The following is a 23596-nucleotide window of genomic DNA, read 5'->3' as shown; positions in this document are numbered from 1 at the left end:
TGTTGCCCAGAGGACTGAAATGGGGGCATGACAGGCACACCTTGCTATTCTTGTCAAAGTGTGTGAACATGATGTGGTTTAGCTGCTGTATTGACTTGAGAAATAGTCACTCTGAGTCTCTTTTTAAGTGACTGTTACTGTCTGCACCTGATCTGATGACGAAAGACTCTCTACATCCAGTCAGAGTGAATATCAAGAAGCCAGAATCATGCATGCGACTCATTAAATAACACAGTATATACTGTACATATCCCAACAACTGCGTACATACTCAACATTTGAATGGTTGCAATGCCAAATGTATATCAATTGCACATTCAGTCCATTATCTACACTGCTTAGTCTCTGACAAACTCAACATATAAGTGGAGCAACCTCTGTAAGATTAAATATTATAGTGGGCTGAATAATGTATTGTTGTATTTGTTATTAGTACTGATTTAGAATAAAAAAAACCAGTAAAGAAATACTGAGTTTGCCATTGTTCCTTCAGTTCAGCTTCATGTGACAGTGCCTGTTTGTTTTACCATGACTGGCAGAGAGTCAAGCCCTCCACCCGTGTATCTACATGCGGAGGTCTGAACATGTGCACGCTAATCGTTGGTTGTCATTGTTTTGGCGAGCAAATAAAGTTACAGCAAAAACTAATTCACGCCCATAGGCTTCCTTACAAAGGGTCCCAACAATATTATCATAACTCTTCATCAGAGGACGCAACATAAAGCAACAAGTAATATTTGGGTTCAGAACACAATGCGACAGTATTATGATTTCTATATGAATGAGGCCAGACTTGCTGTGTGTGGAGCTGGACATTGACAGTGACAAGGAGAAAGTGGTTGGTGGGTTTAAACTCCAAATGAACACGTCTGCCTGTAGCCTGTAGCTGTGTTTATTATATATTTGAAAAAGCCAGTGTTGTAGATCTCCGCGTCTATAAGAGTGTATACTGCTGTGTCGTTGCTTTCGACCTTGTGGCTGTCATGGACCGCTGTGTCTATTTAATATTTATTTTATTGCTTGTAAGATGTGGTACTGATGATGTAGTGCCAACCTACTGCACTGCATCAGTACTGCTGCTTGTCGCCGTTCATCACTGGTGGTGGTGCTGACAGACAACTTTCTGTCCGCCTGTCCCTGTACTTTGTTCCGAACCATTTGACCGGGATTTGTGCTTGTATTTGTAAGTGGCTCAGTTTTGCATGTTTTTATGTATGCAAGTTTGGCTTAGTACAGTAAGTGTTAATATCATGTGTTACTAATGAGAAGACTCCTGGGTCGTGTGAGGCAACGGTGTCATTTCTAACAATTTTCATATACACATATTCATTTTTTAATCTTTTGAGAATAAAGTCGTTATATAATGAGAATAAAGTCATAATATTACGAGGATAAAGTCATAATTATTATGCAAGAAAATCTCAGGTGATCAGCTGCAACCTGCGTCAAGATATTTTCGTTTGGGCTTCACCAATAAGGAAATACTTAATGTTTTGGCACATCAGCACCATGGTTATCATTAGCATCGGCACTTTGAAAAGATTTTTGCCAGAAACTGAGTGTGTTTCGTAGGAAGACTCACACACACTTGGAAGAAATCAGCTCTTTTGTGGAGGAGGAAATGGCTGGTGGTCGACTGCAAGGCTACCGCTGGTGACGGCTGTGTGCTGTTCAAAGAGGTTTTTTGTTTCTTAAGAAACTATTAGAAAAAATCTCATAATTTTAACCTTTTTTTCATGTAATATGATGGCTTGATTCGCAAAAGATTACATTTTTTTTCTCTTCAATTTGGCCCTAATACTCTGTTGTACAGATAAAATCTCTCATGTGACCAAAACAACTGTATGGCGTAAATTAAAATGTTAGTATTAGTGTGACCTGCGGTGCCTCCGTGTTGATAATTCAATCCAAAACTAGCAAGAATAATATCACTTTGAGTGATCACTTTCTTTTTCAAGATCAGACTTTGGTAAAATCCACAATACTAACGACAGACACTAACAAAAGGTTAAAAAAAATAAATCCAGATTACGCTTGTGTTTTTCAAACTGCGTTGTATTATTTACCCAGGATGGCAACCACAATGTCATCTTTCAGGATCTCAATGGAACCGCGGGACAGAAAGTAGAGAGCGGTGAGCACATCACCACCGTGGACCAGAGTGTCTCCCGGTGGAGCATGAGTGGTTTTGAAGCGCATGGCCAAGGCCCTCAAGCAGCCCTTGGTGGCTCCCTCAAACGCTTTGCAGCTGTGAAGAAGATTCTTGTTGAGGTGAAGGCAGATATCTGCCTGCAGGCACTCAGGAAAACCTTTTAATACCTGTGACGCAGAGAAAACCCCACGGTAAAATACACAAAAGGACGAGTTGGATATCCAACCCAGTGGACACTGTACTAGAGATGGGGGACATGGCACGGAAACAAACACGTTACAGACTCATGGGATTATTAGACAAGCACATACATCATACAAAAACATCTCAGTTGACATGAGAGAAAGTTGACATGAGAGACATGCATATACATAATCAAGAGGAAAATATAAATGATATTCAAAACAAAAGTGGAATGTGGACACTTTATTGGATTTATTTAACCGTCCCTGAACTAAACACGGCACCAAAGTGTGCGCAGTTTTGCTGTCCATTTATTTCGTGGTCTGAAGTGCCAGTGCTTAATATTTGGAGAGAGGAGGAAAAGTAATTGTGTGATAGATGTGAGCAATAATGATGGTTTGTACTGTATGTTATTTATATTTCTACCCTGAATCCCATCACTTGGGGCAGTCAAAGATAAAAACCAAACTTCTTTGATCTACATGATATTAGTATTATTATGACATCAATTACACAAGTGTGTGTAATACGTAATTTAACGTGTGTTTCCTAAACTGTAACATGTAAAACGTGCTGTTCAAGTCTCAAACATATGGCAACAGTTTATTTAAGTGGTTAAATAAGGACACGAGTTTGTAAAAATAAAATAAAATAGTCAAATTTGTGCAAAACTAATAGGATTTCTTGTAATAAATATATAAATAAATGAATTAGTTACCTCCTGATCTTACCAATGAAGAGAAGTTAATCCAGAGGAAAAGCATGGCAAAGGAAACAAAGCTCTTTTTAGAAGATTTAAAAGAATACAATTGTATTAAGTAACATGACGTTATCCTATCACAGTGGCACAAACTGTAAACTGCAGCGATTGCTTTCATTTACCGTGTTCATATCGATGCCGTTGGTGTAGGTCCACGAGTGCTGGAAGTACTCCTCCAGCCTTTGTCTCAGCGGGTTGGGAATCTGATGGAAGCGGATGAACTCCTTGACCCGCAGCATTTGAGCATGATAACGAGCCGTGCCAGAGTATAACCTCTGGATGATGGCAGAGACGTTCCCAAATATACTAGCATACATTAAAGCTGAAACACAGACAACGGTTAATAAATGAGGGGAGTTGACTCTTCACTGTTGCTGCGGGGAGATGATCTTGTTTTGCGGGATGATGCGATTTAAAGACGTTTAAGCCTTCAAAAAAATTGCAAATAATATTTCTCTGAAAGAAAATAATAGTGGAAAATGTCCACAACATACTCACAGCCAATCAGCATGACACAGATTGAAAATATCTTCTCTGAGTTGGTGTTTGGGGAGACATTTCCAAAGCCCACACTGGTCAGACTGCTGAAGGTGAAGTAAAGTGCTGTGACATACTTGTCCTTGATAGAGGGACCAGAGCCGGGATCACTGTAGTTGTATCTCTTCCCAATGGACACGCCCAAGTTGTCCAGCCAGCCAATCTTGTGCTCCAAGTAGGGCTTCTCCACATTGCCAATGGCGTACCAGATACAGGCTAGCCAGTGGGCAATGAGGGCAAAGATGCACATGAGCAGCATGAGGACCGCAGCTCCGTATTCAGAGTAGCGGTCCAGTTTCCTGGCTACACGCACCAATCGCAGGAGCCTCGCTGTCTTCAGCAGGCCAATCAGAGTGGTCGTCTACACAGAAAGTACAGTTGTAAAAGCAACTTTAATATGTCACACTTTCACTTTAACAACTCGATTATATAACATCCGTGTTTCTATTCATCCACGAAAGCCGTTCTCTCGCCGCATGCCGCAGCCAATAACACATTCCACAGTGAATCAAAGGTAATGCATTTCCTTAAAAAGGGTGAAAAAGGCCAATCATTTATAATGGTAAATCTCTACTGTGCTTCACTTAATTGCAACTCTGCACAGCAGTGAAGGAATCATAAGCCCACACATGAGGCCTAATTGAACAGGCAGAGACACACGCTCAGCGAGTGCCCGAAAATGTGTTGCTCCTCTCGTGTCAACAAGAAATACACAGAGTCCGTCACTGACCAGGCGAGTTACAAAATAACTGCAAAAAAAAAGAAAAGAAATGAAGACAAAAGCGCCGGATGAGGGACACGTTCTGTTAGTATTACACTTAAATAAGAAAGCTAAATCTATCTGACAGTTTCCACATTCTCCTCTGCAACTAATTAAAAAATGTGAATTACCACTAAAAGGATAATGCCCTTCTTCTCTGGTGTTTTATGGCAGCTGACATTTGAAATGTTGCATTACTGCATTCTTCCGGATTTAATCATCCTTTACACTCTCTTGATCGTGATGGTCCATGAGAGATAGTATAGCGGCCAAAAGGTCACCGCTCCCGACTTATATACATACATATATATATATATATGTATATATATATATATACATATATATATATATATATACATATACTATAAGAAAGGACAGATTACTCCATTTTTTTCCTCACACTAAACAAAAAAGCTGATTATTTCACATTATGTCCCCCTCACAGTATAAACAGTCTTCTGGTAACACTAAGCTGTTTTGAGGATATCAAATATATCCCCACTGCTCTAATCAAAAGGTTTATACTTAAACGTTTGTAGGTTACTAACGTCTCATTAAGACGTTAAATCAAACAAGCCTCGGGCAAACCATCTGCTCGTTTCTCTTTATTTTCTGAATGAGATTCCGCGCGAGCAGGAACGTGCATGCTCACTCTGAAAAATATGAACACACAGCATGAGAGCTATTTTTAGCAGTCACGCATCTCCACGTTATCACAGTTTGTGATGGTCTATTTATAGGCCAGACCATTTGTCACCTTAAGTTAGTTTTTCAAATGGAAACCTACAGTGTCACATAGACGAGATTGCAACTCACTTTGCGAGCATTAAAGGACGGCTCCTTTGGATTGATCGCATGAAACATCCATGTCCTTCTATGAGATTTGTTTTCACACACTGAACTGACTCAGCAGTTACAGCAGCAGCAGCAGCAGTGGTGGAAAAGATGATTATGGTTTATAATCAGGGGCTTTTCTGGTGGAATGGAGTGCCTACAAAGCACGATAAAGCGCTGAAGATCATGAGGGGACATATCCAACCAACAAACAAGCCAGGAGGCCTGGCAGCCAGCCTACCAATAGCCATCTCACATCAGCATGTAAGCTTCTGTACACTGCCCCGTTGGCCTGCTCCTCACATAAATGCATCATTGATTGCCATTTGGTAAGCCACTAATCCGTGTAAATGTATTCTAGAATGAGGGCCATTCAAAAAAAAAAAACAGAGAGAGAGAGAGAGAGAGAAAAGAAAAAAAAAGAAGAACAGACAAACAAACAAAAAGAAAAACCAACAACATGCAATTTAAAGTAATCCTTTCAGAGCTGAGACAGAATGATTCAGGCTTTAAGTAGTCTTTAGGTCTGGACTTAGTAAAGTGCAAACATGAGTGGGAGAAATATATATATATGTATGTATATATATATATATATATATATATATATACATATATATATACATAATATATGCTTTAGAGATAACATACCTCATCTGATCCTGAGCCAAAGATAAGCAGGTCAAAGGGGATTGCTGCCACCATGTCTATAAGGAACCAGCCTTTAAAGTAATGGATTGCTATTTTAGCAGGGTGACTGACCACCTCCTCGTTCAGGTTGACATAGGTGGTCCTGAAGTTAATGAGGATGTCAATGATGAACATGATGTCCACCATCAAATCCACCACGTTGAGAGGACTGCAGGAGTATCCGCATTCACGCCTCTTCTGCTCCTCCTGGTCATTGAGAAGAAAAGCAGCCGAGTAGGGCGTGAGGATTGCAGTGTAAATGACCAGCAGCAGGATCAGCCAGTCCCACACAGCTTTGAAGGGGCTGTAGTGGAGAATAGTGAACTTGTCGATGCGCGGCGTCTGGAGTTTGTACTCTGGCAGCACATCAGCTCCGAGCGACAGGACCTGGAGGAGGTGAAGAGAGGGTCAGGACAGGGGAGTCACCTGACTACGCGCCTCCTCTTCAGTCGTGTCGGAACATTTTGTATAATTTTTTTTTTTATGTAAGTCAATCGCTCTTGGCTCAAAAGTAACTTGAATATGAAAACAGGGAAAAGTGTGTAACGTTTAAGCGGGTTACACAGCAGAAATTAAATACGCTACCCATAACTATGTCTGTATAAATGTAAAACTGTTTTAAGAAAAAGTAAAGGATAAAAAGGAAAGGTAAAGGAAAAAACAGCATGTGCTTTTAGCCTTTTGCATGCACACGTCCAGTTTGAGTCCAGTTGGAGTCCAGTTGAGCTCAGGACTGTATGCGATGACTAAAGCGGAACCTCTTTTACTATGAATGGGATTATGGGCATGTACACAATTCGCCGACACGAAGCATCATTACACAGCGGACCTTTAACTGATATTGTTTCTCTTAGACTATTAAGAGAAACTATTCTCCTAATAGAGAATAGTGTGAATAGATTATTCACACCAGGATAGTCTAGGGGGCCAAACAATTTCACACCTTCATTTTGGTTTGGTTCACGTTCACACTGCACTTCTGTACACACGGTTAAAACAGCTGCTTTCTTGAAGAAGAAAACCCGGCTCACGGATTGGCAAGGACTGAGAAGGGAAATCCATCCCCGACAGCCGACTTGTTCACCATAACAACAAACAATGGAGCAAACATCAAATGTATGCCGTCTCGGGGTTTCCTGTTTTTACTTTGGTGTTCAAACTTTTTGTCCGTTTGCGTTTCTCACTGTAAGTGAACTGCACCTGGGTTCACTTGCAAGCATTTTTATTCATTTTATTATAAAAACAGCTTTTCTCTTTTTTTTTTATTCTTACAATTAGTAGTGAAGCAATTTATCAACATTATTTCACCAGCTTGCACTCTTCAAAGGTGGCTTTGCCAGCACCTGTAACAACATCCTTGTAAATACTTTGCAGTCAGAGTGTAGGTAAAGACAGGGACATGTGGATTGCCTTTGTCTCCACATTTGCAAAACAAAAAAATTGGTATTCTGGGAAAAAGTGAAAACATTATACTGAAGAAATTATGTATACAGGAGATTTGTCCATAGATATTTTATTCATACGTTTTTGGTAAGCAAACATGTTATCTAAACTTCACCACATAAATTCTGACTACATGGTAAATTATTCAGTGTGCCAAGGAAGGCCAAGCCATTCCCTTCTGTTTTGGGGCTTAATAAGCAGTGGCAGGAAAAGAGAGAAGCTCTCTTATGGCAGAAAATAGTGCAGGAGTGAGGGTGGTGGGTCTTCCTATTCAGCAAATCCTCCTGTCTTCAACACATGAATTATAGATTTCCCCATGCTAGCAGTCAGGAAGTGGATGCAGTGTTCACATCTCAGAGGTGTCTTCAAGCTCCAAACTAAAGCCATCAGTGTGGGAGGGTATTTAATCAAAAGGGGGTTTGTCTTCATTTATGAAAGGAGTTCAAATATAAGGTTCTTGTGCTCGGTTGCTGAGGGATAAACTGGAGTGTGTTTGTGTCGTGGTCTGTGGCATACACACAGTGTTTGAGCACATTGTGTGAAATCCAGAAATTCAAGTTAACCTGCAAAACACAAGCATATGCCTTTTTGGCTCTCCACTTCACTTAATAAAACATAGTGTAGGTGCAATATTTGTGCGGTTTAAAGCTGTGAAGGCTACTCCATCTGCATCTCTACCCATACTAGCTATGTTGGCATCAGCTGTGCAACTTGTTTTGTCAACCAGGGAATTCTGCCACTCGAAAGCCCTTGTTTCAGCCATATGACAGAAAGTGTTGGGCCTGCTGAGTTGTCCTTGACAAACAACCTGAATCCCAGCTGTCTGCCGAGGTGTTAGAAACACGCTCTTTGACGAGAGCAAGCAATTGTTTATTTTGAGCACAGCTGATGTTATTGGGTGCACATTTCTCCCCACTTTCTTTGCAATTACATTTTTCCTCTTGTTTTTATTGTCACCGCTCCCCTGATGATGCGAGGTAGGGGGTCGACATCCAGCAAGAAGTTTCACCGGCAGGGTGTAACGTTTGCTTTGAATTAGTGTCTCGCACTACCTCACGACGTTCCCACCCAGCCCCTGACAACATCAAGCACATTTTTGTGCAGTCACGAGGACAGTGTTTATTTTGCCAACTTCTCACGGACAAACACCACCGACGGTGTGATTTCAAATACAGAACCAAGGGCGACTGTTAATTAGAATCCCCGGTGTTCTGATGGAGCTTAGAAAACCTGCGTCTTTGCCACCTATGCAAATACGTGCGATGCCCACTGGATGCAAGACAGGACACCGCGGCATAGTAGTAAAAGGAAACTTACCTGTGTGACCTTTTCTGTGACGTTGTGTGTTCTCTCCTTGACCTTTGGTGCTATAATGGTTTTCTCCGATGTTGGCGGCGAGTGAGTCTTTTTATCAGGCCCCTCAGAGAAGTTGAGTGCAATCAGAGGGATCTTGTTGATGGTGCTATACTTGTTGATGTTAGAATCAGAAGTAGAGCCAAGCAGGCTGGACTTCACATGATTAAAAGGGCCTGTTGGCGTAGAACAAAAAGCAGTCACATTAGTGTCCCATGCTGTGATGTGTTCTTGGTCAGCTTAAAGGTGCCGTGTGTGAGAAATGTATCATATGAAGACATAAAATGAAGTCATGTTTTGGTTGGGTGGGTCGGTCCATAACACAGTAGCAGCAGCTATGGGTCGGAAATGCCAAAAGTTACTGATTCTAAATGTCTGGCCGCCTCTCTAAAAAAAGATTCAAAAACACGGTCTGCTGTGTATTAAAATACAGATGGCTAAAAGTGGAGATAGCTAAGAATACTATTCTCCCTGACAGGGAAATATAACAAGGACAATCGACCAAGGTTAGCTGACACTCTCTCTCCCTCTCGCTCATAATGTCTGAGAATATTTTAATATATAATATTTTTACAGTCTGTTATTCTAAAGCAGACACACTTTCAACGTCCATCTGTGGCTCGCATGTGATTTAACTTCAACTAATAATTTCACCAAACACGCTTATATGTTAATCCTATATGTTAGCTGGACGCTATTCATCGAGAGCGATTGTGAAATTTAACATGTGGGAACGTCACCTGGTGCGATCATTCTTCCGTACGCTAAATTTTGCTGTGTGAATATCACGCCAAACAAGTTAAGTTGACTCTTTTAGTTTTATCAGTGTTACAGTATATAAATCATACTAGAGCAATGTGATGCACCAGTGTCTATATTTCACATATAATAATCAATTAAAATAATTAAATCTGCTCCCTTTGGTGCTAGTTAAACATCAAGAGTCAAGAGTTATTGTGTGATGGGAAGACAAAATGAAGAGGTGGCCTCAGCTAATGCACACCCGCATATTTGGCACACCAGCCTAGTCACACTTTGTTAAAGGACAGACAAAAGACGGACAAAGAAGTCAGAGCCTTAGTGTCCCCACATCACCAAGCCTGGGTTTTAATTTCCCAATAAGATAAAAATACAAACTACAGGATGATCATGCATTGCAGGACCAGATTCTGTAGCCGCATAATGGCTGCTACAACCTTGGATAGCCACAGGAAAGCACTCCTTTACTGCTACTGCCTCTTCTGCTCTGGAAATTCCAGCCATAATCACTTCTACAGTAGCAACCCGAGGAATACGGTGGATAAAAATACAGCAGTGTGTTATATATATATATATATATATATATATATATATATATATATATATGTATATGTATGTGCATGAACACAGGCACAGGTCCATATATCTGTGTTTTTGAAACTTTCTCTGAGTGGCAGCTCACATTCTCCAATAGTAGATGCTAAAGGTCACTGATGTACATATTTTACTAACTAGCAAAGTAGCTACCACTATAATTATGTGCAATAATCCTATTAATTGATTACCAAATGTAAATTAAACATTATCTTTAAATCTAATGTTAACTCATAGTTTCATCAAAGACAAAAAGCTTTACTCACACACTGCAGTTAGTACATACCTTCACTATTGCGATCCCTAAATACGTTTTTGGAGTTGGTACTATACGCCTCAATTTCATGGACGGATGAGGCCCGTCTCATGCTGCTGATGCTGTCTCTGGGGAAGGTGTTTGACAGGGAGGAAGAGGACTGTTGTCCCTCGGTCTGATACAGCTTCTCCCAGGGGAGTTTAGGGGATGAATGGTCAAGTGGTTCAGGTCCAACACTGGCCTGGGAAGAATGGCGGCTTGAGCTTATGAGGGCATGCGTGTCATTCGCCTCAATGGGACTGCAAACGCTCTTGGTGGGTGAGGGGAAGCTCTGCAAAGCCACCTCATTCTCTTTGGGTGAGTCCACCATCACAGCATCTGGGTCTTCTTGCGGAAGAGACTGCTTGTTAGTATTCATTAGGCTCAAAGCGGCCTGGCGGAAGCGGAAGAATCGACTCCTCCCTAAAATTGGAGGAAAAAAAAAATAAATCATGTGAATCCTTGTACAATACAGTACTAAAAAAGACTTAAATGTCAAAGAAAAAACAAAAAAATCGATTCAGCAACAACAGCAAGACGAAAAATGTGCAGGACTGCAAAAACACATTTGCTATGAAATTATGACATGAACAGATTTTGGCTTTAGTTTCAGGGCATCACTGTACTTTCTTCAAATGAATCTGTAGGATAGAAAATACTATATATGCATATCCAATTTCTGTAAGTGATTCTTCATTTTGTATTAAACTAAATATTACTTTCATGTTTAGCATCGTCTGTGTTCCACTGTTTAATAATTATGTAAATCTCGGAGGATTAGTAAACTGGATGTGACAAAAGAAGACAAGGCGGAGAAAAACAGGATTTGGCCGAACATTTTCCTTCTCAGTGTCCATGAAGAGCAGATGGCGCAGTCGCTCTTCTGTGACTTATTGATTCGAGACACGAGCCAATTTCTTTGTGCAAAGCCACATCTTCAGAACGGACACAGGAGCAAATGTTAATGACATCTCGGGACACAGTGAAAGTTTTGGCTAGTTAACAATAGAAAGAGAGTGAAAGTGAACCCTGCCTCACCCATACGGCACCCATCCCTCACCACCCTCCTTACATAACACCATTGCCATCTGCTTCCAGTCCCTGGCCAAATGTGCTGATGTTACAACTATAGCAGCTTACAATAGATAAATGACACTCAACAAGTTTCCTGGAGAGGAACCTAATGACATCCTGAGCTGGCAGGAGATATGGACAACCTTCCTGTCTCTTCTCTGCAGGTAATGGTGTCATCTGCTCTGACAATACCCTTGAGAGAAGTGGACTTAATTTCAAGTCAATATGCTCTTTGGATTTCGCGTGGCTTAAGGAAAACAAGGCATATCACTGGTGAGTTCTTCTTAAATGACTATGCCTGCATACAGCAGCACCCCTCAACTATATTGTGGTGATACAGCCAAATAGTTTTGAATAATATCAGCTTGTGGCACCCATATATGAATTTACCAATTTCACTTTATTAACAGTTTAAAAAAGAAGTATCAGCTGATTCTCAGATGTAAATAAATAGCTCTACTCCATAAAGTAGCAAAAAAAGAAAAGATAAATCAATATACAAAACAATGATCCTTCCATGTTTGGCATGCTGTGTTGAGATGTGGAAAAAACATTTACAAATTCATTTTTACAAAAAGAGCAACAAGAATCAGAATTAGTAGACGTCAGACGATACGATGACGCATCAAATCCATTATTCATTACGTTCAAGTTAATAAAATGTTATGATCTGGTTGATTACACTATCAGCAAACCATGTTCAAGGCTCATAATACGATATTAAGTTCGAACACACAGAAAAAATACAAAATAAAAGCGAAAGTCACTATAACTTAAAAGGAACAGAGACCTTTACAAAAACAAAACAACATCTAGAACCACACTTACAGTATGGAACATCAATCTATGGAATAACTTCATCTCAAAGCTTAGTATTAAGTATTATGGTAAGACATATAAATGATAAGATAGATGTTTGTTGGTTAGACCTAAATGTGTCTAGGCACAGGTGCTTGTATATTATATTATACATGCGTGTGTTTGTGTACGTAAGTTGCTGAGTTCGGTGAACGAGAGGCAGATGCTATAAGATGCTTTCTTCCTTCTGCTCCAATTCATTCAGAGAACAGTAGTCATGTTTATGTTCAATTATTTAAATTATTATTATTATTTTCTATGAATGAAATACACTCATGAAACTAAACTAGACCAAGCCATGGGTGCAGAAATAGATTCAAATGACTGCATGAGGGAGCTGCACAGGAAAACAACAACTGTGCCAGTGTGAAAGACACTTGCGTTGCATGTTGCGCCACGTTTCAAGGATGATCTTATAATTGTTGACAGATGGTCATGCAGTTCACCTCTAGTTCATTATACCGCAGATCTGAGTTCTCTGTCATCGTTGTTGTTTATCGGCAATAGGTATAACGGTGAGACGAAACCAAAGGAGTTGCCTCCTCCATATTTTGTGTATAATTACTGATGTGCATGTATTTGAGTTTATATTCCTGAGGTTGTACAGATGTCTGCCTCGTGGCATGCTGAATTTTAAACGCACCGTGATGCTGCACCGCTCAACAGGGATGTAAGGAATGGGTACATTTCAAGAAGGGGCTCAGAGAAGAACTGCCGCTTTCATGTCTTTAGGCTGAAAACCATTCAGGAAATCATCAGTCAAAGTCGCTCTTCCTTATTGTCATTATTCTCTTCCTTAGTCAGAATTGAAAAACATCCATACATCCATCCATTTTACACCGCTTTATCCTCCACATGAGGGTTGCACGTGTTGTGCCAACCTCTGCTGACATAGAGCGATAGGCGGGGTACACCCTGGACAGCTCGCCAGTCCATCAGGGACATATAGAGACAAACAACCATTCACTCACACTCTCACACCTACAGTCCATTTAGAGTGTCCAATTTACCTAATATCTGCATTTTTTTGGACAGTGGGAGGAAAGTGGAGAACCAGTAGAAAACCCACGCAATGTATATATATATATATATATATGTATATATATATATATATACATATATATATAAAAAATATATCCAGAAACTTTAGAGAGGCTGCTAGACTCAAATGTAGGACTGTGTAGGTGATTGGGAAAAGTTGTCCCTACTTCTTAAGATATTCAAAATAACATGACAGTGAAAATGTTAGTGTGCACACTGTTGTTTAAGAGCTGCTCGTAGACAAAGACCCCGGTGAGGCCATACTTCAAAGTGTGATGAGTGCCTATAATTCCAGACCTTCTCGAATGTGAAGTCACATCATATGTTTATCTCGCCATCTACCCCCGTGTCCCCTTATCAAAGCATGGTCACAAGCAATCAGCTCTGATTAACAATGGGAGCAATAGACACAGGCACTGGAACATGCACGCGCACAGACAGGGGAAAAAACACACGTGTGCGCGCGGGCGCCGCACGTGCGTACGCAAATGCAAACGCGTGCACGCACTTGAATACACACAGTTGCAGCACAAGCCTAATGTCAGAGCCTTGGAGGAACTCCTGCTGAGTGAAGTGGAGCGCTGAGCCCCAGTAAAAGAGACGAGATGCCGAGTTCCTCCAATCAGGGAGGAGCGGGAAAGTCTCACAGACATTTACACCTTCTGACACATATACACATAAGAATGAGGAGTGCAGGATATATGCAGCGCTCCCAAAAGACATACTGTAATAGCAGATATGAAGAATTCAGCATTTTCACCATATACAGGTTACGCAACCCGAGAATGCTTCTTGCACTCGCACATACAAGTATACTCTAAGTGGGGAAAACTGCATTGTAAGACGCAGAGTATAACAGAGAACGGACTCAAATGCTTTAATTAACTGGTAAAAGTAAGTGGGACTATTTTCAGACAGCTATTTACATAACTGCTGTTGAAACGGTTAGTTATTTTAGAAACGGCGACGTCTCCCAAAACATGTGACAAACGGCCAACAGATACGACACCAGGAGACAAAAGAAATTCCCACTTTTACTTCATATGAACTGTTTGTGTTACAGTTGTGTTAAGACTCACGTTGGTCGGACTTTGTAGGGGACGTCGGGCTTATCTTCTCCGTGGAGCTGTCGCTTCCCTCGTCCAGGACATAATCAAAATTCAGGATGAACATCATCACCACGCCGTCTTCGTTCTTCACTGGGATTATATGAGTGTTACACTGAAATTCAGTTCCTGAAAGAAAAAAGAAAACCATCGGTGCCAGGAATTCTGTCACGTTTCAAAATCCTTTCCCAGGATATCTTTAGTTGTTTGTTTTATATGGTAATTATACAAAAAAAACAAAAAAAACTGCTTCTATCTCCATCTGGTTCCACATGAATGGTGGAGGAGTTGAACTGATTTAAAAGGTCAACGCTTGCATGTCAGTTGAGATAAATTAAGTAAAGCCCTGGGGTCGTATGAAGTTTACGTATGTGCTACAAGAAATGTGTTACAAGAGACACATTCTACGTGTTTTTATATAGCATTAAAAGGACTAAGCTTCCCAAAGTTGGACAGCGACGAGGCAAGAGCCCCAGCGTGGTTTAGTCAAACACATCAAACAGACAGGACGAAAAAAAACAAAAACCTCAGCCACTTCAGTGGGCTGTGGTACGCTTATAGAAATAATGACCTGATCATTGTGTGAAGCAGTGGAGCTTAGTGCTGGGCCCAGAACCTCATAATTTCTCCACTGCACTGGTTATATAGAGCTGTGTGAGCAAAATATATTGATGCCTGGGGCCAAAACTGCCAAAAGAAAAAAACACACGACTGCACAGCAGACTGACAATCTCATGTACGGGATGAAACCACCCAAAGTTCTGCAGTTATCTTTCCAGCCAAACACTTAAAAGTAATAAAACACACCCCGTTCTAGCCTACAGAGTATATTTAAAAAATCTTTAAATGACCAATTTCAAAGAGGGCAATGAAGGTAACTGTATTTGCCTTTTGGCAGCAGTCTTGAACTCAAAATGATTCTCCCTTCAGGTGTCGCCACAGCGGATCATCTGCCTCCACCTTGCCCTGTCCCTCGTGTCCCTTGTGTTAAAAATCAAAAATGCTTAAGACTAAAAAAATCCGTCAATCTATGTCGGGCTGCGTGTCTCTCTGTGTGGTTTGTTGTGTCGCTCCTTCTCACCGAGGACACATATTACCATTGTTCACTGTAATCTCCTCAGGACTCACAGACACCCTGCCAGCAGCATTCATTAGCAGTAGACTTGCTGTCTGACTAAATATAACAGGCTTGGTCTGTCTCAACATGCCGCAGTTGTGTCGGAGGGATTTCGGCACCAGAACTCCCAGAAGTAACGTTGCACCGTCACCCATGACAATATGATAATGTTATTCAAATACAATAAGACATAAAAAAAAAATGTAAGAATGACAACATGAGAAGTGGTAGAACTGAGTGATTCACCACTACTGTAATGATGCGATTTAATGGAAATGTTACTGCTGTATAAGACCACACACCCATCTTGTCTACTACACATCCATTTTGTTATGAAGCAGATATTGAAGCAGAGATTGGTGTTTGGAGAGCAGGCGAACTGCGAGTCCGTCCCCAGAAAATCCCCTTTTCATAAAAAGCACTTTCCCTGAAATCCTCCACGTAATGCTACTTTGTCCCTTTTTGGGTTTTGACTTTGATCTGTTTTTTTTTTTTTTACACACTGTGCTAATTTTTCAGAGCAAAGCAAAGGTGAAGGAGAGTTATTCACTCTATTGACTTTACATTATCCAATAAATCCTTGTTTGGAGATACAGTAAACAGCCACAAATATATTCCCCTCAAACATTATCCTCTTTGTTATTGATCGTGGGACATTTTGTCCTTTGTTCTACAAAGACAAGAATAATGTGAAACCGACGTTTCCAGGTTGTCCCTCAAAATAAACATCCAGGAACAAAATGTACGCACATCATCTCTGCGAGCCAGAACCACGGAGTATGTTAGTACTGTTTAAAAGTGGATTATTTAATTACAACAGGCGAAACAGAGAGAGGGAATCAACCAAAGATCCTAATCTAAGCCAAACCTATAACATCCATAGTCAGAGATGCACAACTTCCAGTATAGGAGCTGTGATTGTTTATAAAACAACAAGGCATGACATGGTTTCAAAAAATATGATACTTCAACAATTCTCCTCCTCATGTGCAGAATTGATGAGTGTGACCTCGTTGCTCCATTGCTCAAGCAATTTTTTTTTATGTTTTCTGAATAAGTGAATAATAACGCATGCATTAAATATACATGTCTTTAGCTCACTGAACACAACAGTTGCCACATGAATAATGTTTGTTCTTAAGAGCCCTGGGATTATCTTGTAACCATAGATGTGTTCATTCTTCTAAAGTTCACCGTTTACTGTGGAATACTTTAGACAAAACACGCGTCCGTGTGTTCAACAGCCACCGAACACAGCGGCGATGTAACTTTGGCAGTCGATTTTCCGTGTGTTTGTTAATAACAGCAAAATAAAGTGTAAACACAGCAGTGCAGCCGAGAATATTCCTGGGCTGGAGTTTACCTCCGCTGATGGGGAGACAATAGTCATGTTTAACGGCTAAGTCACGGAGGTCCCTGATCAGCCGGAAAATCATCGGGACTCAAATTAAATTCCAAAAGTTAAATGTCAAACAAAAGCTATTGCATATTTCACAAACACTGCATCTAGCAGAGATCCAACAAGGCTATGACAGAGCTGTGTATGAAGAATATGAAATAATGGCTTTTTAATATCTGTGAGGGAGAAATATAATAAGCAATTACAAGGCAAGTCAACTTTATTTACAAAGCCCAACATCACAAACACAATGGGTTTTACAGCCTCTCTCCTTAGACCCTCACGTTGAGGGTCTCCCAGGATGGACAGACGTGCAGTAGGTGTCGAATGCACAGAAACAAACTCAGAAGGTTACAAACAAAACATCAAATTGATTTAAACATACTGCATAAGGTAAATGTCTTATATTATATTATAGTGAAAATGAATGAATTTCACACTTATAATTGACTGAAACATAGCAGTTTTTTTGTTATTCTTTGATAAAGTTTGCATTTGTAGTTCTCGTCTTCATTACTGTGTTTATGTCTTGAAGACCAGCTGGAGGACATAGAAGATTATATTACGTCAAGAATGTGTTCTTTGTTATTGCGAGTTTGATTCATTATGCTTCAGAAGTGTTTGTCAGTGCTTTGAAAAGGAAAACACATCAAAACCCTTTTTGTGGTTGTCTTAAAAGAGAGGGAGACCAAAGGTGTGACAGAATCCCCGTTCATGAGGCGCCTAATGAAGATGCTCCGAGGCAAAGGCTTTTCTAACTCCAGCTATAAGTGAATACACAACGTTTGTGTGAAAGTAAAAATACATAAAATTGCCAATTAACTTAAGCATTTAATCACATCCATCCTTGTTCCGCGTGTCCTCTCTTTTGTGCCGTAACTATGTTCCGTGTAACCTGCAGAGTGAGTGAATGTGAGTGAATGTTCATTATTTCCGTGACCTTATAGAGTGTTTCTCCTGGAGCCAAGAAATGTTAGTTACACCTGCTTGAATGAAGGGACTGTGTATTAAGACCAGGCCTCTATTCATGGTGGAAATTTCATTACTGTAGATTCTATTTCGATCATCAAATATTAAAACATTTCGGCTTAATCAACTGATCCTACGGAGACCGTCGCGTCAGAGACTCATATATCAGAGCGCGTTGTGGCGAAGTTTGAGCTGCCCTAAGAATACATAATTGTATTTACATGTTTTTTTTTCATAGTAAAGCAAATACCATTATGCACTTTTACAAACCTATTTGATTTGGATGTATTGGGGCTTCCTATTAATCTGCATAAGCTGATCTGCTTTGAGGGGGGGGATTTTTAAGCGCTGATTTTGGTTTTTATATTTTTTTTCCACACATGTATAATCCACTACTGCAGATTTCATACAGTACAGCCTCAGACGACTGCCTGCTCGTGAGTCTTGCATAATGAAACCTGACATGTTTCTCGTTTCGGGCTATTCTGCTTAAGCTAATACACAACGTAACTGGGGCATAGCCAATCAGGACTAGGGCATGAGGGAGAGGCGATGCAAGCTAGCCCTTTGTTTGGAGTCCTTGGGCCTTGAGTTAGTATCTTGCCCCAGTAGAGCTGTAAGCTACTGTACACAGCCTGGCCTAATTTCATCTGCAATCACTGTCTCCAGACCCGTCAGGGGTCGCTCGACACGCGGGCCCTCAAACTTGTGTTGAAGTCTCTCAATTAATCCTATTTATGATAGATTTTATCCTATTTGTTTTGGCACAAATATTGGCAGAATGTGTGAAACTGGTAGAAAGTCAAGACAGCACACACAGTGATGAGATGAAGGGGAAAAACACATGGCATAGTGAGTAATATTAGATTAACACCCTCCACAGGTGTTAATCAGGCATCCCATGAGATGAAAACTGCCCATGGATAAATATTAGTGTCCAATTCAAAGTGAAACTTCCTCAAAACCACTAATATAGTTCCACATGCTATTTATGGGACGCCATGTACGATCTAAACAAACATGCAGCTTTTGCACTAATGAAGCTAATTTGAATTTCTTTCCCCTTTGAAACTGCCTCAGGGTATATAACCCATAGTACAAAGACGGAGAGCAACGTCGTGATTCCATTCATTTGTTGCATCTACTTAGAAAAGGCTGATTTCTTTCCAAAAAAAAACAGAAAAAAGAGAGAATGAAACCTGTCTGTTATTCAGCTCACGGGTATCGGGGGGCGGGGGGGGCTGACCATGATGAAAAATGGATGGGCTCTAGGATGATAGTCATCCAAGTGTTCTGCAGCACACCTTGTGCACTTCAGGTGCTCTGTGTCCCCTTGCCCCGGCTCTAAACCCTCAGCCCGGCGCACGCGGCCCTTCAGCCCCCTCGGTGGGGAGTCACCTATGAAACCCTGCACCCACGCACACCACATGTCCCAGATCATTCAGCGCGGTTAGCTAAGCTACCGCTGTTATGTAGTCATTATCCATTTAACTTCTCCCTGCTGCATGGTGTCAGCTTCCTTTTGTTAACACTCATTCAGGTACAAAGTATTATTACACCCCATGGAATAGGATAGCTTTACAAAGCCATCAAGGGAAAGCATTTATCTCATTGATAATGTATCGTCGCCGGAGAGTGCGTGTGAGAGCCCTTCACAAAACTCATTTTGGTTGTTCACGGAGAGCGAGGCACAACAATTAAAAGAACATGCCCTTGTGCCTTTGCGGCGCTATCGCAGTCCCCAATGTTCCACTCTTTTTAATATCTAACCGCACACATAAGCAGCTTAACTTTTTTGCCTTTTCTGTGGAAAGAGTAAAAGCTTTGTTTCTCCCGATGTCACTCAGCTTTCTCAAATCCTAACCTCGCTTTTTAGGGTTTTCCCAATGTTTTATTGATGTACTCTCCTCTACACACTGTAGTACTGTACAAGTACTGTAAACTCCACCGATGTTTACAGGGAGAGTATCTCCTGCAAGGATTTCGTGGTTTCTCACATAGAGTAGTTGCAAGGGAAATGGAAGGCTGGAATACAAAGGATTAACCTGAAATACAGTTAGGAGTGAAGATGGAATATATCCACTTTCCACCCATCAACCACAATTTGTAGAGGACTTGAATCAATAGGGCCATTGCTCTCCGAGACGCCATGAATCTTTCATTCCTCCGTAGCGGTGGCAGCACATGGATTGTGCCGCTCCATACCATGTTAATGCATTTACCCTGTAAGCCGCTCATCCCCAGTCACCGCACTGTCAGTGCTGACATCTTTATTCATGAGCATACGCACTGACTATAAATTCCTCTGAGGAGTATTAAGAGTTGTGTCTTGAAGCCGCGATGCAGTCCGGGGAGGATTGTGAAGAGACTGAGAGCGACGGAGTCTGCGGGAAGGTTCCTGACGTCCTCGTCCACCAGGCTTTCGACGTCACAGCTGCATGGGGTTGAGGAGGACCACAGCTGATGTGTGTGCGCGCGAGTGGAGGATGGGAAAACAAAATTAAGTTGCCTTTAAAAACGAGGCTATTTGTGCTCTCACAAAAAAGACCCTGGAGTGTTTTCAGTAATTGTCTTGCAGGTTTGTGAGACAATCTATTTTCACAGTGAGCAGCTGGTTCTGTGTTTCTCCCCGTGACTTAAAAAAAAAAGCTGATGGCTCCTGATGGGTAGATTAAACATGTATCCATGGCCTAGAATCTAATCAAACTCGCAATTAAAAATTAAAACCCTAGCTCCTTATGACTAAATAAAATATTATGTCTCAGTTTTCTAGATAAGACTCTTTACATGCAGTCCAGTTGTTTGTAAGAAGCACGAGGAGCTTAAAGCACCAAAATAAACAAAATATGTTGGTCTGTCTCTGCAAAATAAAAGGAGAAGAGGATTTTCTTCTTGAGTCGAGTGCATTTGGACGGACAGTACAGCTATGTCATGCTGACCATAAAACACTCATGTGAAAGCATGGCAGGAGGTGGTCAATCCAGGGATTTATGCCACTAAGCGGTAACATCATATTAATTCTCTCTGACTCAGGATTTCTGCCTCTGCAGAGCACCGTTCACACCAAGAACTGAAACTGCACCCGATCACATCCACAGCGATTTTACAGAATCGTGGATTGATCCACTGCCCACTAAAACTTACTGGACAACTTTACTGCAAACCACGAGATGGGTGCATGCACCCAGTACACAGTCAGTGTGTTTTATCTAAAAAGCTGTAAAGCAAATGTATTTATGGCAAAGTCAAGCAGCAGACACTTTACCAGGCGGCAGATGAGCTCTCCCTCCACCGCTGTCTCTCGCACTGTCCATCAAATCACAAATCATGTTATCGCCTGAGCTAGCACCTTCTCCTTTTTCCACCCCATTTCTGTTTGGAGTCTGTTGCTAAATCCAAAACTAAGAAGAAGTGCACACCGCAGCGTTTTTTATTCTGTTTTCCGTCCCTGGTGTCACCCAGCTACAGTATGTAGCACACAATGTTACAAATCAAGACAGGTGCCAAAAAGATGCGCCCTTCCTTTTTACCTCAGCGTTCCAAAGTGTTCTCATATGTAGATTATTGACTCTCGTATTTGACACGCTGACAGTGAGACGTCCTCAGCACTGCACATATTTACATTATGGGTAGATTTTTCCACACAGGAACACACCATTAACTGTGAGGCAGTTAAAGCAGATTTATTATTATAATTTGAATGCTTTTTATGTTGATAAGGGGCAAAAAGAAATGTGGATAAACTCAAATATGATGATATTCATTGGTTGATACTGTATCGTGTAGTATCAGTGTATCTGAATTATTTGTGACAGTGGTTTGTGGGTTATTTATACCAATACAACTGTATATAATGTTGTTGTTGTTTTTTTACTATGAAAGCTTTTCTTATAATATACTGCTTATAGTATCCCAGTATATCGAATTTGTCATGATTTGTATCGTGATGCGCATTGTATCGCCTGATTGGGGTGGAGTGGCTCAGTGGTTAAGACCGTTACCCTGTGTGCGAAAGACATCATAGTCGCAATGGTCGCAAGTTCGATTCCACCCCTGGCTGATTGTACTCAATTCAATTGTAAGTCACTTTGGATAAAAGCGTCTGCTAAATGACATGTAATGTAATGTAATGATTCTTGCCAACACACCACCCTAATACTGACATTTACATCAGATTCAAACTTATAAAAAGGAGTAATACTCTTTTCTCTCAGTCTGTGGTGTTTACGGTGCATCGTGTAATTGACTGTGTGGTGTGCCGGTTGGTACCAGACTGACAGGCCACATCAATAAAAAAGGACACAGTGAGGAGTGCAGGGGGTTCTCTCCCAGGAGCAACATGACACAAACAACCCTTCCTGGCTCGTGGGCATGCGACGACAACGGCAGTGTCGTGCCACTTCACTGACTTACCGTCTTTGCGGTGGTAAGTGATCTCCACCTTGCGCTCCTCAGACCCCAGCACCGCCTGGGACACCTGGCTGATGGCTCCCTGGTCGGTGAGGTCGCCATGGAGGAAGTCACAGGTGCACGGCTTCTGCATGATGTCTGGTCTTGAGAAGCCTGTCATCTCGCAGAAGCCATCGTTGCAGTAGATGATCGCACAGTTCTCCACCCTGGCATTGGCTATGACAAATTTCCGGTCTGCTCGAAAAAGAAAGAAAGTATAAATGTGCTATACTGGCTGCTGAGGTAGATGTGATCTCAGAGCGTACACCACATCAATGCAGTCACATCTTCAATATTCTCATTACTGCTATTCATTGTTATATGTCGATTGTTGTCAATATGCAAATTAAAAATGTATATATGTAACATGTGGGAAACAATACATATCTGTTCAAGATCCCATCATTTCAATAGAATATGTAGCAGTTAATGATTTGATGCTGCTGTGTTTACTATATTATTCATACACAAACATTGTAAGCATTTTTATATAGTGTAAGTATATACTATACAATTCAATTGGTCCTTTTTCATTGTTGTGCCCGTGTTACTCAGTGAAAGTATTCCCTTAAATGTGCATGAAGAGCATCATACTTACTCTGACCCTCGAATTTCCGAATTATCGTTCCAAGGAATGTGTTTTGTGGCGCAACGTGACCTCTTCTAACAGGCATGTTTGAACGCAGAATATCCCGCAATCCTCCTTTAAAAGCGCCTTTACAAGTAAATCCCGAAGTTACAGATGTTGGCTCTGGGTGATGTTCCCTTGTCCACGGACCATACTTGACGCGAGCGCTCTCTCCACTTCAAATGGAATTCTTACTTCTTTCCCCCGCTTGTATGCCTGAGCGCGTGAATGCCTCCTCGCCGAAACGCACGGAATCGGGGAGGACTGTTCGCCTTCGATTCAGTTCACAAAGCATTTCGCGTTCCGTTGAGGATGGATGTGATCCCGGCGTCCTCTGGTAACGGTGTGTGTGCGGCGCACACTCGGCGCACTGAGGCTGTTATGCCACGGGGGAGTGACGTTGCTCCCATAAGGCTTAGTTCCCTCCACCTCTGCTTAGTATTAAAACCTAGTCTCGTGAGACCGTGACACTGTATTCTGAATAGATCTGGACTTTTTTTTTTTTCCAGTGCTTCACAACATGCTGCTTATGTGTGGAAAAAAAAGATAGTTCACTCATTCACACAGTGACACAACACCTTCAGTGACTTAAGTGATT

General features: G+C 41.2%; 1 protein-coding gene across 1 annotated transcript in view; it reads right to left on the bottom strand.

Annotated features, from left to right (window-relative positions):
- The window catches only part of LOC122765070 (potassium voltage-gated channel subfamily H member 7-like), a 32822-nt gene extending 9470 nt beyond the window's left edge, over positions 1 to 23352 (bottom strand). Inside the window, exons 1-9 of the mRNA XM_044019139.1 lie at positions 22969 to 23352; positions 22335 to 22565; positions 14410 to 14565; positions 10349 to 10780; positions 8674 to 8885; positions 5875 to 6300; positions 3594 to 3993; positions 3217 to 3417; positions 2067 to 2321 (exon numbers count right to left, since the gene is read on the bottom strand). Coding sequence (XP_043875074.1) covers positions 2067 to 2321; positions 3217 to 3417; positions 3594 to 3993; positions 5875 to 6300; positions 8674 to 8885; positions 10349 to 10780; positions 14410 to 14565; positions 22335 to 22565; positions 22969 to 23044 — 2389 coding nt within the window. The 5' untranslated portion in view covers positions 23045 to 23352. The remainder of the gene's footprint in view (positions 1 to 2066; positions 2322 to 3216; positions 3418 to 3593; positions 3994 to 5874; positions 6301 to 8673; positions 8886 to 10348; positions 10781 to 14409; positions 14566 to 22334; positions 22566 to 22968) is intronic.
- Between the last annotated feature and the right edge of the window lie 244 nt (positions 23353 to 23596).

This window comes from Solea senegalensis, linkage group LG2 (assembly GCF_019176455.1).
Source record: "Solea senegalensis isolate Sse05_10M linkage group LG2, IFAPA_SoseM_1, whole genome shotgun sequence".
Lineage (NCBI taxonomy): Eukaryota > Metazoa > Chordata > Actinopteri > Pleuronectiformes > Soleidae > Solea > Solea senegalensis.
Note: the sequence above shows the minus strand (reverse complement) of the source record. Positions and strands in the feature narration are given on the sequence as shown.